At 43.2% G+C, this 14,235-nt stretch overlaps 1 protein-coding gene across 11 annotated transcripts in view; it reads right to left on the bottom strand.

Moving 5' to 3' along the window:
• Positions 1-14,235, bottom strand: part of LOC125638864 (protein numb homolog) — a 273,102-nt gene that overhangs the window by 11,081 nt on the left and 247,786 nt on the right. For all 11 annotated transcript variants that reach the window (XM_075129670.1, XM_048855104.2, XM_075129668.1 and 8 more), the window contains 3 exons: positions 3,337-3,411; positions 2,595-2,735; positions 1,007-1,208 (listed from right to left, as the gene is read on the bottom strand). In XM_075129670.1, coding sequence (XP_074985771.1) covers positions 1,007-1,208; positions 2,595-2,735; positions 3,337-3,411 — 418 coding nt within the window. The remainder of the gene's footprint in view (positions 1-1,006; positions 1,209-2,594; positions 2,736-3,336; positions 3,412-14,235) is intronic.

Here is a 14,235-nt window from a genome sequence, read left to right on the forward strand (position 1 = left end):
GAGTTAAAGCTTCAGTTAGTAAGTTTTAAAATTGATGCATCAGGAATAGTGGGTAGCTGATGAAGACTACAAGATATATCAAGATTAGGGTTTAGCAAGTTCAGAGAGGAAGTATGAAACTTGTTATGGGAGTTTTTATTAGAGATAACTTCTACTGAATTGTCAGACAAACAATGGAGAATACTACTTTTTGTAATATTACTAGGTTACTAGAAAATACAGAAGGCCCCAACTCATTTAATAGTTTATTTATTTGACAAAAAAATTGGGGTCTGAAGATGGAGCCATCTTTACACAAACCCTAAAACATTCTAGACCCTTTAACACCTTTACTTCAGGTCCCTCATTCTGACTGTGCAATTCTGTATAACCCCATTATCACTTATTCATCTGACTAATGAAGAAAACGTGACAAATGCAACTGACTCATAAAGGATACCTTTACATCTCCAATATTTTCTCTTTGGGTATAAAGCCATCAGTTTTCCAGCAAATTGGACAGTATCATCAAAACCAGGGAGATATTTTTGGTCTAAAGCCAGAGTTTAAAACTCTTCAAAAATGGCTGGATTTTATATTTTTTCCTTACTGATTTTTTTTTTTTTTTTAAAGCTTTTTAAAAGTCCCTGGACCATTTTCATTGTAAATCCCTTTATCCTGGGACCTACCATCTTCCCTCTACAAGACACTTTTTAACCTACCTGCTAAGAAAACAAACAAAAAGTAGAAGCTTTTTCTAGTTGCATTCACACATGGATCAATGTTTTGTGATTTTCTAGGGGGGCATGTAGGGAAGTGAAGGCAGCTGGGATCATTTCATATCTTTACGTGGACATTAAATGTTCAGCGAATGACAAGCATGCTGCACTATGTGATTAGCCTTGTTTTTCCCAGAACTGTAGGAGTTTGTGGAGAAGTTAATCCTTTATTCTCTGCATAGACTATGAGTCACTTGTACAGATTGTCCATGGTAAGCAAAAAAATCACACAACTTGCAGTCCTTTACCTTTAGCATCCTGTATGTGTCTCATTATTTCCTCTCTTTCTGCTTGCTCAGTAGCTGTGGTGACCCTGAAAGATCCCTCTCTTGTGAATGTGGTTCTGCTGGCATCAAAGGTGGCAGTCACTCCACACTCCTTCTCTCGTTTCTGCTTTCGCTCCAGGCATGCTGCAAACGCACAGCCCACAGCATGACTCAACCGTTCCCCCTGTACAAGAAGACATTGCATCATATAGGAACTGGCACAACCATACATACATGTGTTTTGTGTATTACTCAGTGATAGTTGCCTTTCCCAAGAAGAATCTAATTAAGGAGCCTCAGATAACTGCTAGGCCTGGTCATACTGCATGGGTTTAAATTAACCCTTTGCGTACAAAGACTCTCTTCTGTTACTACACAAACATTGCTGGAAAAGCCCAGCGTAAGAGTTTTCCAGATATGCTGTTTAGTTCAACTGCGACTAAGATACTAGTGGAATAATTTGCCCTTGGGTTCAACTGTGCTCAGAGGGAACTCCGTAAAGCCATTTTTTGGAGTAGCAAGCACTCAAGTCCAAAAGGTTGCCACTGTTACAGAGGTAGAAAATTTTCATAGGGCTCTCTCTGGCTCACAAATCTTGAATACTTGTTCCTGTAATGACCCTGACTGCAGACCTAAACTAGTACTTAGAGGCAGACTTTTTGAAAAATAGCTGTCCATAATATGCTCAAGATTAAGATTTACAATGGTTCCATAACAACCCCAGTTTTACTAAACAAAGAACAAGGCTACTGTGATACAAAAGGGAGCTTCCCCACATCTTATCCCCCTATTTAGAAAATGAGAGGCCAGGAAGGGAGGTTCATCACAACAGCAGTGAAACGCTAAGAATCTTCATGATTCAGTCTAGTTTGACCTTGGCTGGCCTGGATGTAGGCACACAAAGTTATTTTATTATTGTATAAAAAGCTTTCAAGCCTTCTAAAAGACAACTCCAATATTACTGCTGATGTCTGGAATTCAAAAAAACTTACTGTCCTATAAGTTGCAACAGAAGTAACCAGCTTCCCAGTCTCCTTTTAATTTTTATAAGCCAAAGGTGATCACAATTTATGCAGTTTAATTTTAATTCTGAGGATCAGAATTACTTTGCCTTCTATGTGCGTTTGCACACAAGAGGCCTCAAAACACTACCACCAAGTCTATAATTACCCTCTATAGAGTTTTTACCTCAGACTGTCATTTCTATTTCAGTTTTCAGCTGTATACATTTTCAGATACAAGTATCTTCTGTCTTTATTTTTAAATGTGTAGTTCTGTTCTGACTGCCTTCCATTTATACACCGTGCTGGGTACCATCTCTCTCCATAAGATGACTAGGCTACCACAAATCGGGAAGCAAACAATTCAAACAAAAAATTAGAACTGCAACCATAGAATTGCAACCAAATAGTAATACAATATTTTGTTTAGGGTAAAAACCCTTTGGAGCATATTCTCTAGATAAATTTAAGTTTTATTACATATAGACTTCAAAAATCTGTGGGGTGCAGCTCTTCCTCCTTCTAGCCACAGCAGAAGCTAAATGCAGACCCTATCACACTCAACTTACTGTGTCCTTTACAGCCATGAAGCAGTGGCATATCCAACGCCGGGTAGTGCCATCTCGACAGATATAAGAGAATGCCCTGTCAAAATTTCGGTCCGGAGCACAGAAAGAAACCTTCTCTATTGTCTGATCAACTATAAGATCCTAAAGGAAACCCCCACCCCAAAAAAACAAGAGTGTAAACAGGTGCTTACTTAAAAAAAACAAGTAATTTTCCATGTTACCTACCTAAATCTCAGAGACATATGATTCTCCTTACTGTACGTTTTATTTAACTCCCTTGCTGCATTTTTGGAAGCTTGCTCATAAGATACAATGATCTGGAACTTCAGATGCACTGTAAACTGGATTGATCAATATAAATTTCTTTATACATTAATCTCTCATGTATCTCTACTAGTACATAAAGGACATCAGGGTCAGGGGAACTCTGCATGTACTACATGGATAGAAATGATTAGGAAAATGTGCTTTCCTGGCAGATTAAACAAAAACAGAATTCCAGGCTCACATTAACTGCTATGTTTAGTCAGATGAGCACAGGGTGCACTGCAGAATAAGACAGTAAAAATATGCATTTCAAATGGTTCACTACAAATTTCAGTTTATTTTCACTACGTAATGAATAATTAAACTGGTCACGTGCATGTAGGCCTCTCTTTCAGTGGACAAGTACTTGTCCAAAAAAGAACAGGGGTACCAAAGATTAGAGGCATTTTGATACAATGTAAAATCAAAGTCTCACCTTAGTTTTCTCATCTACAACTCTGAGTCCATCTGCCGAAACCCACAGGACTGCCTTAACTGCCTTCTTTCCAGTCTTTCAAGGGAAGAAAAGGGAAAAAACACAGTATTACAGCAATGTTTTCAGATTGTACACCTACTTCCGCTTTCCAAGAACCACAATAGTAAGTGCAGATGAAGTCCAAGTTCAGTAGAGATGCCCAAAGCCAGATACTCAAATCAAACTGCAAAACATTCAGAGAACCAAGCCAAAGCCAGTCTTTCAGAAACACAATGCAAATGACGGGGGGCAGAGGAAGGGAAAGGAATAGAACAGGTGAAATTAAAGACAGGTTAATACATTCATTTATAGGCAAAGAATTCAAGATTGAATTGTTCACCCATTTAAAAAGGTCAACCAAGAAAATTAAAAAGTCAGATAACACTAATGCATAAGGAGTTACACCACAGGTAGCTTCTCTAGCACAAGTTTAAACAATGTAAGAATTCTTACCTGATCTTTCCACCACCCTAGCCCTCTCCCCCAATAATAGTGTGGCAGAATCACGGCATCACCTTAAATCACAGTATTAGAATCACCTGCAAAATGTTATTAGTGCTATGCACCTTTAATGCACAATACTTGCACTTAGCATTAACGGTAAATGTGTTCTTCAGCTATTAGCTATGCACTAAACGTGCAGTGACACTTAAGGAAATCTTTATTAAATCTTTATTAAAATGTTTAATATGTCTAGAAAGCATTGTGTTATAAGATGAAAAGGTTAATATTTTACATGGAGCACTTTGGCAAGCATCCAAAATTTGACTGTGGGAGCTTTTACCTGCTCTGAGTAGAGACCAACAGAAACATGGGAAGCTGAGAGGAAGAACTTGAAAAGCTAAAAGTGCCATTTATTTTTTGGATATTAAACTGTTTCATTTAAGAGAAAATAGCAAAATGCTGCATAACACCCATCAGATAAAACAATTTTTAAAGAATGACATCTCACATTAGAGATGGAGCAGTTTCTCAGTTTAGTTAAAAACACCATTTTGCTGGTTGTTACTCAGAAATGCAGCTAGAAGAAAAATTTCTTTTCCAAAGTATTGCATTTTCCTACTCCTGACTAAAAAAGTTAAATAAAAAAAAATAAAAAGGATCTATACTTCAGGTTTTCATGCTTACCTATCCTTTTCATGTCTCAGCCAGATAAACAATTTCCTTTCTTCCTGGTTTGTTTTATACACTAGGCTTCCATCACACCACAACGGTCAGTACTATAAACAGCCATCTCGGGGAGACCTTTGGGTATCACCCCTCAGGCCACTGCAATGGAGCATAGCAGCAGAAGTGTGGATGAATGAGAGATCTCTGGTGGCCTTCCTGTGTAAGAACTGCGTTTTTTAAAATGGTTCCTCTATGGCTACATCACAGATTTCCATGAGTTACTTATCCTCATACATAAAGCACTGGAACACTGCTGAAATCTATGATTCATCCCAATTTAAAGCCAATGAATGTTCCATTTATGCAATACTGATTTTAGAATTACAGTGTATGGATAGGATATTCTATTGGGTGTGCTGGAGTGGTAAGCCTTCACTTGTATTACAGTGGTTACATTATCAGAGGAAAGATGAAGGGGGGAGAGGGGAGAGGGAGAAGAGGACTTTGTAGTTTGTTGTAACTGCAACCGACTGTCCCTGATTTCTGAATCAGCGAGATAGAGGGGGAAGACCAGCACATTAAGATAAACACTGATTATGGTACCTGGAACTGAACTGTAAGGAAGATTAATTTAGAGGACTTCAGGGAAGAAAGCTATGGAAAGGGGCCCAGTTTTAAAATGTAGGTTATCAGCCAGGCTGAACAAACAGAAAATATTGCAATATATAAATAAATAATTTCTAAAATTCTTTGTTTTAGAAGGCAGTAAATATGGGATAGCCACACTCTTTGGGCCTGTGCTCCCAGCTCTCAATCAACAACTTCCATAACTTCAAAATTCTTCACAAATCTAGATGTCTCTCCTTTGACTTCTTTTAAAATGGATACCAGTTTCTTTTAAACCATCCATAATGTTAATCAATATCTTTGTTTCAGCAAATATAAAAGTCACGAAAAAACAAAGGTATGTGATGAAGCTGGGTGGGAAGAATAAGGAAAACAACTTTCTCCAAAGAGTAAATACGACCTCATTCCAGGAGAGTAAAGCTTCGGGGAAGGGTCTTTTCAAAATCTACTAAAGAAGCAAAACTTGATACAACTCTTTTTAGAAAACAAACTCAGCCATGTGCTTCTAGAAGCAAGCATTGATCCCAAGAAAACTATATCCTCATCCTTTACTCACATATCGCCAAATCCCAATTTAATGAAGCCATGAAACTCCTCCATGTATTTCTCAGAGTGAAGAGACTAGAAGATGAGAATATGTATGCCACTTCTTGCACAGCGCAAATTCAAGTTTGCCAGCGTAAGACTGTCACCTCTTAAATCAAGGATTGAAACTTTCCTACTAGAGCCCACCTTTAAGACTTACCTCAAAAACAAATTAACAGAATTCATACTATAGTCCTTGCAGTCTGTATTCTAAAAGTAGTGAGACATAGCCTGCAGTCTCTTAGCACAAGATGTTTGTTGTGCTATTTTTTATACCGAGTTGAAAATTATTCCAAAGGTTGTTGCCCCCTTATTCTATCACCTAGTCAAGAATTAGGTAGATAATGAAGCCCGATTATTGGAAGACTTCAGCAAGGAACGCCCATTTTCGCTGGAGATCCTTGATAGTCTTTACATTAAAAATGGGAAAGCTTTGTTTATCCTTTTTGCACAGTCCCAGATCCTCTAAAATTCAACTAGTGACGTTCTCCTTTTCTGTCCCCTTAGAAGTGTGGACTTTCTACAGCTCTTCCATCTGCTGAATCCTTAGCCTATCCTTCCCAGCTTGGTTCAAAATACTAAACAGTGTGAAGGGAATGCTGACAGCATTCTTGAATCCTAACAAAGCACAAAGAACTCCTCCCATAATTAGTGGAGCAAAATGAGAGGATTGTGTCAATGGTTAGAATGAAGATATGGGTATCTGTACGTATGGCACTTACTGTGTTAGCAATATTTGGGGCTGCCAAGACAGAGTGCATGAAGTACTGACTCCACCATGACAGAAGACATCCTATTCACCAGGCTATATAGATTAAGTTGTGCCAGAGACCCCAGTGTATTACATCAAGTATAATCAACAAAGCGTGAGTGAGCAAAAGCCAAAAGTTATAGGCACTGAAAGTACTAGACACACAAATTAACAAGATATGCTGGACCAAAAGTCTCAACCTATGTTATTAGGTAACTCCATCTTGATCTCCACCAAGGATATATGCAGAGACTATAGCAGCCTCTCAACGCCACACAGGTAGCTTTTGGATTATATCAATGCTGTTAAAGTGCAGGCCCCTGACCAGTGGGTTACATCAATGCCTAAAAATGGACATCAGTAGTAGAAGAAAGCAGCAGACTGAAGTCAAGTTCTTTTCTAAAGAATAGTGTTTCTCATGGCAGTTAAGGTGTTAAAATTAAGAGGCAATATGGAATTACTGAGTCACATGTCTATATGCAAGTTTTGTGACATTAAAAGCTTTAAAACAGCAAAGTAAAACAATCCTGACCACTATGCACCTAGCTGACTCAGATACTGCAAAATAAAAGATTTCATTTTTAAATACAAGTTTCCAGCCAGTTAGATTAAGACAGATTTCTGAATGTCAGCCAGTTAGCACTGCCTTAGACTAGAACAATAGCTCAGGCTACATCCAACACTTGGAGCTGGGGGTGTAACACTCAAAGGAGCTCTCATTGAGCTAGCACACTACAAATAGTAAAAAGAAAAGGAGTACTTGTGGCACCTTAGAGACTAACCAATTTATTTGAGCATGAGCTTTCGTGAGCTACAGCTCACTTCATCAGATGTTTACCGTGGAAACTGCAGCAGTAAACATCTGATGAAGTGAGCTGTAGCTCACGAAAGCTCATGCTCAAATAAATTGGTTAGTCTCTAAGGTGCCACAAGTACTCCTTTTCTTTTTGCGAATACAGACTAACACGGCTGTTCCTCTGAAACCTACAAATAGTAGTGTAGCCACCGCACCAGAGGCAGAGGTGAGCAGCAGCATGGACTAGCCACTCTGAATACAAACCCATCTGGACCCCACAGATTTGTTCGTAGAGTGGCTAGCCCATGCTTCTGCTCACAACTGCCTGTGGTGCTGTGGCTACATTATTTTTAGCATGCTAGCTTGATGAGAGTTAGCATATGTCTGTGTGAGCCAAGAATCACACTCCTAGCTCCAAGTGTAGATGTAGTTTAAGGGTATATCTACACTGTAATTAGACATGTGGATGGCCTGTGCCAGCTGTCTCGGGCTCACAGGGCAAGGGCTAAGGGGCTGTTTAATTGCAGTACGGATGTTTGGGCTTTGGCTGCCAGGATCCTTCCACCTCAAAGGGTCCTAGAGCCCAGGCTCCAGCCCAAGCCCAAACATCTATATTGCAATTAAACACTTGCAGCTGACCTATCCAACTGGCTTGGGAAGGGGCTGTTTAATTGCAGTGTAGACAAACCTTAAGAGGTATGAGCTGCTTCCATTCATTTTGTTGCTGTGTCAACTCAAGTCTGAACCCTATACAAAAATACACAGATACATTTATAATTTCTATGCATATATACAGAGACATAAGAATGGCCATACTGGGTCAGACCAAAGGTCCATCTAGCCCAGCATCCTGTCTTCCGACAGTGGCCAGTGCCAGGTGTCCCAGAGGTAATGAAGAGAATAGTTAATCATCAACTGATCCGTCCCGTCGCCCATTCCCAGCTTTTGGCAAACATAGGCATATGCCCCTGACATATGCATGCCTACACTTTACACATAAATACACATGTGGCAGTGGAATACATGTGCTGACCATTTCACCTGAGCTTACGCATCACAACTCCACCACAGACAAGTTTTATTTTAAAAAAATTACACCCTTCCACCTATAAAGGCAGGACATTAATTTATGTGTTGCACAGCGCTCAGAAAATGAAGCTTTAGGAACTTTTAATGACCTTAAAATAGAATTTTCATACTTCATTTTATGATATGATTATGGGCTCAAAGGGTAGTGATCAATGGCTCCATGTCTAGTTGGCAGCCGGTATCAAGTGGAGTGCCCCAAGGGTCGGTCCTGGGGCCAGTTTTGTTCAATATCTTCATAAATGATCTGGAGGATGGTGTGGATTGCACTCTCAGCAAATTTGCGGATGATACTAAACTGGGAGAAGTGGTAGATACGCTGGAGGGGAGGGATAGGATACAGAAGGACCTAGACAAATTGGAGGATTGGGCCAAAAGAAATCTGATGAGGTTCAATAAGGATAAGTGCAGGGTCCTGCACTTAGGATGGAAGAATCCAATGCACCGCTACAGACTAGGGACCGAATGGCTAGGCAGCAGTTCTGCGGAAAAGGACCTAGGGGTGACAGTGGACGAGAAGCTGGATATGAGTCAGCAGTGTGCCCTTGTTGCCAAGAAGGCCAATGGCATTTTGGGATGTATAAGTAGGGGCATAGTGAGCAGATCGAGGGACGTGATCGTTCCCCTCTATTCGACATTGGTGAGGCCTCATCTGGAGTACTGTGTCCAGTTTTGGGCCCCACACTACAAGAAGGATGTGGATAAATTGGAGAGAGTCCAGCGAAGGGCAACAAAAATGATTAGGGGTCTGGAACACATGACTTATGAGGAGAGGCTGAGGGAGCTGGGATTGTTTAGCCTGCAGAAGAGAAGAATGAGGGGGGATTTGAACTACCTGAAAGGGGGTTCCAAAGAGGATGGCTCTAGACTGTTCTCAATGGTAGCAGATGACAGAACAAGGAGTAATGGTCTCAAGTTGCAGTGGGGGAGGTTTAGATTGGATATTAGGAAAAACTTTTTCACTAAGAGGGTGGTGAAACACTGGAATGCGTTACCTAGGGAGGTGGTAGAATCTCCTTCCTTAGAGGTTTTTAAGGTCAGGCTTGACAAAGCCCTGGCTGGGATGATTTAACTGGGAATTGGTCCTGCTTTGAGCGGGGGGTTGGACTAGATGACCTTCAGGGGTCCCTTCCAACCCTGATATTCTATGATTCTATGAGTGCCAATTCCCAACTGAGTGAAAAACATCAGTCAGGAAGTCCAAACTGAACATCGCTTCTAGAGAGCAAAACAGATGGCATTTCTTGTCTCTCGTGGCAAATAGGTCAACTGGAATGCCCCAAACTGGAAAGATGGACTTCAGAACACTGGGCTTCTGAGACCCCCTCAAAACTCAGGGGAAAACACTTGCTAAGTCAATCCGCAAATTACTCTACCTGAGGTAAAGAATCAATCGGCTACCAAAGTAATGTTCTTCCCGATGCAAAACTGCCAGAGCAAGATCATCTCCTGACACAGAACACTTGTGTGCTCCTCCTTTGTCTGTTCACGTAATATATCGTGGTGGTATTGTCAGAGAGTATGTGAACCACTGAGCCCTTGGTGTGATCTTGGAAAGTGTGACAGGCACTGTAGATGGTCTGAAGCTCCAGGACATTGATATGCAGTGAAGCTTCCTGTTCTGACCACAGGCTCTGAATTTTCAGTGACCCCAGATGTGCTCCTCAGCTTCTTAAAGAGATGTCATTGACAATAATCCTAGTCAGTGGGGACCAAGCAAGAGGAATGCCCTGGCATACACTGCCCTGAATCTCCATCACCATAAGGTGCCCCGGACTGGTAGAGGAAGTTGGACCAGTCTGTCCAAGGGATGATGGGTTGGATGATTGACTGACTTCAGCTGCATCTGGAGGGGGCAAAGATGCAATCTGGCAAAATGGAGCATTTGTGTGTACAGTCATGTGACCCAGCAGCTCCAGGCACACTCAAACTGTAGTAGAGGGCTGAGCTCCAGACAAAGGCGACGAATCATCTGAAAATGTCTCAGACTACTAGAATCTATTAAGGCCCCAAGGAACTAGATTTTTTGAATAGTGATCAATGCTGACTTCCTGTTTAGGGTGAGGCCCAAGCAATCGAGTAAGTATACTGAGATGTGCATGTAAGAAAGGACATCTTTCCTGGACTTGCCTCTCAGTAACCAATCCTCCATATATGGAGGATATGAATTTCCTTTTTCCTGAGGTTCACAGTCACCACAACCATACATTGGGTAAAGATTCAGGGAACTGAGTTTGGTGTATTGATAGTGCTGGTTCAACACAACAAACCATAGGAATCTCCTGTGGTTCGGGAAAATCACTACGTGGAAATAAGTATCTTGACGGTCCAGGGCAGCAAGCCAGTCATTGTGATTTAATGTGAGGGCAGTTGTTAGGGTGACCATCCAGAACCTCACGTAACTGATATATTTGTTAATTTTGCAGGTCTCGCCCCTCCCTTGGGCTTGGGAACTAGAAAGTACCAGGAATAAAACCCCCAACCCTGTTGCTGCGGAGGAACTTATGCCACAGCTCCCAAATCTAGCAGAGACTGAACCTATTCAAGGAACAGTGTCTCACGAAAGAGGTTGCTGAAAAGGGACGGGAAGGAAGGTGGGGAGAAAGGATGGAAAGGAACTAGATAGCATAAGCAATATCAGATCGAGTTAGGACCCAGCTGTCCGTGGTAATCAAGTCCCAAACATCGTAAAAACGAGCCATCTTGTCCCCAAACAGAGAGGACAGGAATGTAAAAATCATGACTGGATCGCTGCCCTGGATACACAAGACAAAACTGGCGCTTAGTAGATGCCAAAGGATGGGGACGGGGACAGAGACAAGTTGACTGGCTGAAACCAGAACCAAAAGGCATTTGCCTCCAGGACATAAGACCCTTTCCAGGGTAGTCCTGCTGCCTTGTGGAAAAAGACTGCCTAATGAAGTGCAGTGAGTGGTGCTGCTGCTGACTGCCATAATATCGCCTCTGCACCATCAGAGTATACCAGGGGTCACAGTAGACCACAAGCTAAATATGAGTGAATAGTGTAACACTTACAAAAAAAAGCAAACATTCTACGATATATTAGCAGGAGTGTTGTAAGCAAGCCACGAGAAGTAATTCTTCCACTCTGCTCCATGTTGATTAGGCCTCAACTGGAGTATTGTGTCCAGTTCCATTTCAGGAAAGATGTGGATACGTTGGAGAAAGTCCAGAGAAGAGCAACAAAAATTATTGAAAGTCTAGAAAACCTGACCTACGAGGAAAGATTAAAAAAATTAGGTTTGTTTAGTCTGGAGAAGAGAAGACAGAGGGTACATGATTAACAGTCTTTGAGTACTTAAAACGGGGGTGGGCAAACTTTTTGGCCCAAGGGCCACATCTGGGAATAGAAATTGTATGGTGGGCCATGAATGTTCACAAAATTTGGGTTGGGGTGTTGGAGGGGGTGAGGCCAGAAATGAGGAGTTTGGGGTGCAGGTGGAGGCTCCGGGCTCGGGAGGGGGAATGGGGTGTGGGGACAGCTCTGTCTGGGGATGAGGAGTTTGGGGTATAGGAGGGTGCTCTGGGCTGGGACTGAGAGGTTCTGAGGGTGGGAGGGGGATCAGGGCTAGAGCAGGGGGTTGGGGTGTGGGAAAGGATGCGGGAAGGGGTGCAGGCTCTCGGGTGGGGCTGGGGATGATGGGTTTGGGGTGCAGGAGGGTGCTCCAGGCTGGGATTGAGGGGTTCGGAGGGCAGGAGAAGGATCAGGGCTGGGGCAGGGGTTGGGGCTTAGGGAGAGACTCAGGGGTGCAGGCTCTGGGCGGCACTTACCTCAAGCAGCTCCCGGAAGCAGCAGCATGTCCCTTCTCCAGCTCCTATGTGGAGACACGGCCAGGCAGTTCTGCACATGGCCCCATCCACAGGCACTGCCCCTGTAACTCCCACTGGAGCGGGGGAGTCATTGGAGCCGTGTAGGAGTCGGAGGGGGCCATGACGCTGCTTTTGGGAGCCGTGTGGAGCGGCCTCCGACCCTGCGCCCTGGCTGGAGAGGGGCCATGCAGCTGCTTCCAGGAGCCGCATAGAGCGGCCCCTGACCCTGTGCCCTGGCTGGAGTGACAGAAGTGCAAGCCCCAGACCCTGCTCCCCAGTGAGAGCTCAAGGGCCAACTTAAAATGGCTGGTGGGCCGGATTCGGCCTGCGGACTGTAGTTTGTCCATCCCTGACTTAAAATGTTGTTATAAAGAGGAGGGAGAAAAATTGTTCTCGTTAACCTCTGAGCACAGGACAAGAAGCAATGGGCTTAAATAGCAGCAAGGGCAGTTTAGGTTGGATATTAGGAAAAAATTCCAAACTATCAGGGTGATTAAGCACCAGAATAAATTTCCTACAATGATGTGGAATTTCCATCATTGTAGATTTTTAAAAGCATGTTAAACACACACACCTGTCAGGGACGAGGACTAGATAATACTTAATCCTGCCATGAGTGCTGGGGGACTCAACTAGATGACCTCTTGAGGTCCCTTCCAGTCCTACAATTCTATGATTCTACGATCCCTAAAGAACGCAGTGAGACTCGCGGGGCAAGCAGACAGACAACAGTACTCTTGCAACAAGGTATTAGCACAGCTAGTACTACATATTTAGCACCCCCCCTGATGCTGGGGAAGGCATTGGTACACAGGCCAGCAGCAGTACAGAAGCAGAAGGCGGGATTTCCTATGGACATAACATCGGTGCTGAGGAGTGTACCAGTGCCAACGAGGTCCTCTGTACTGGGCCTGGCTCTGGCCTCAATTCTATAGGCCGCAGATTTGATGGACCCTGTGTCTCTATGACATGACCAGATGGTGTCGACGACATGGTGGAGGCTGTGGCCTCAAAAAAGTGCTGGACAAGTGTAGAGTCTGGAACAGACAGGCAGAGTAAATCTGTAGCCACCTGATATGCCACCAGCATGGAGACAGTCAGTGTCGGTGTTGATGTCGTCAGTACCAGACTCAACGGACACCCTAAAGCCGGAACTGGAATCAACTGTACAGGTTCTCGGTGGTCTCAGCCTGGTACCAAGGAGTATCTGATGGACTTCCTCAAACCTGTGTGCTGAAAGTGGTATGGTGCTAGTCTGTACCCTTTTCAGAAGAGGAGACGACTCCAAAAGCCCTGAGATGGTCCTGATTAGTTTTATGGGACTTCTTCCTCAGCACCCACAGAGGGTGAATGGCTCCTCCATCTCTTGGGGGAGACTCCAGCACTGGAAAGCAGAGTGCCTCAACCACAGAGTCCGAAGGTGACCACTAATCAGATGTGGCCCTCAGGCCTTACAGCCTGCTTGAGAAAGTACTACTGCATGCTTAAGTCTCTGGCCACCTGAGTTCTTTTGGAAAACAACTTGCAAATGGAGCACCACTCCTTAGCGTGTCTCTCACTTAAACCCTGCAAGTAACTTGTATAGGGATTGCTATTCAGAATCCCCCTCCCCTCCGACAGGCAGTGTTGAACACTGGTGAGTGCATCACGCAGGGCAATAAGTATCCTAACTCATTAACTTCACTAACACTATCCATAGTATTACTGACTATATACATGGAGAAAAAAAAAAACTCAGAAAATTGGGAGGAAGAAAACATGAGGTGACTACCACACACAGCTCTGACTCCAGCCATGGGTGGTGAGAAGGAACTGGGGGTGGGGAGCGGCTGGGGCAGCACAGCCTCATAGCTATGGGAGTGGCTACAGCTACAAGGCACAATTGCCACCCCTACAGGTACTGCTGGGCAAGATTGTCTGGCTCTAGTGCATTGGAATACGTGGCTGCATCTACTCAAAGAACTTTAGTTTTCTCCAAAGGTCTACTGAAATTAATTCTGCTTTTACTCCCCAAGCAAGGTGGAAGAAACTTCTGATCAGAGAATCTGCCATAAAAGCTTTTCCTCTTTAAGCA

The sequence above is a fragment of the Caretta caretta genome, chromosome 6, assembly GCF_965140235.1.
Source record: "Caretta caretta isolate rCarCar2 chromosome 6, rCarCar1.hap1, whole genome shotgun sequence".
Classification (NCBI taxonomy): Eukaryota; Metazoa; Chordata; order Testudines; family Cheloniidae; genus Caretta; species Caretta caretta.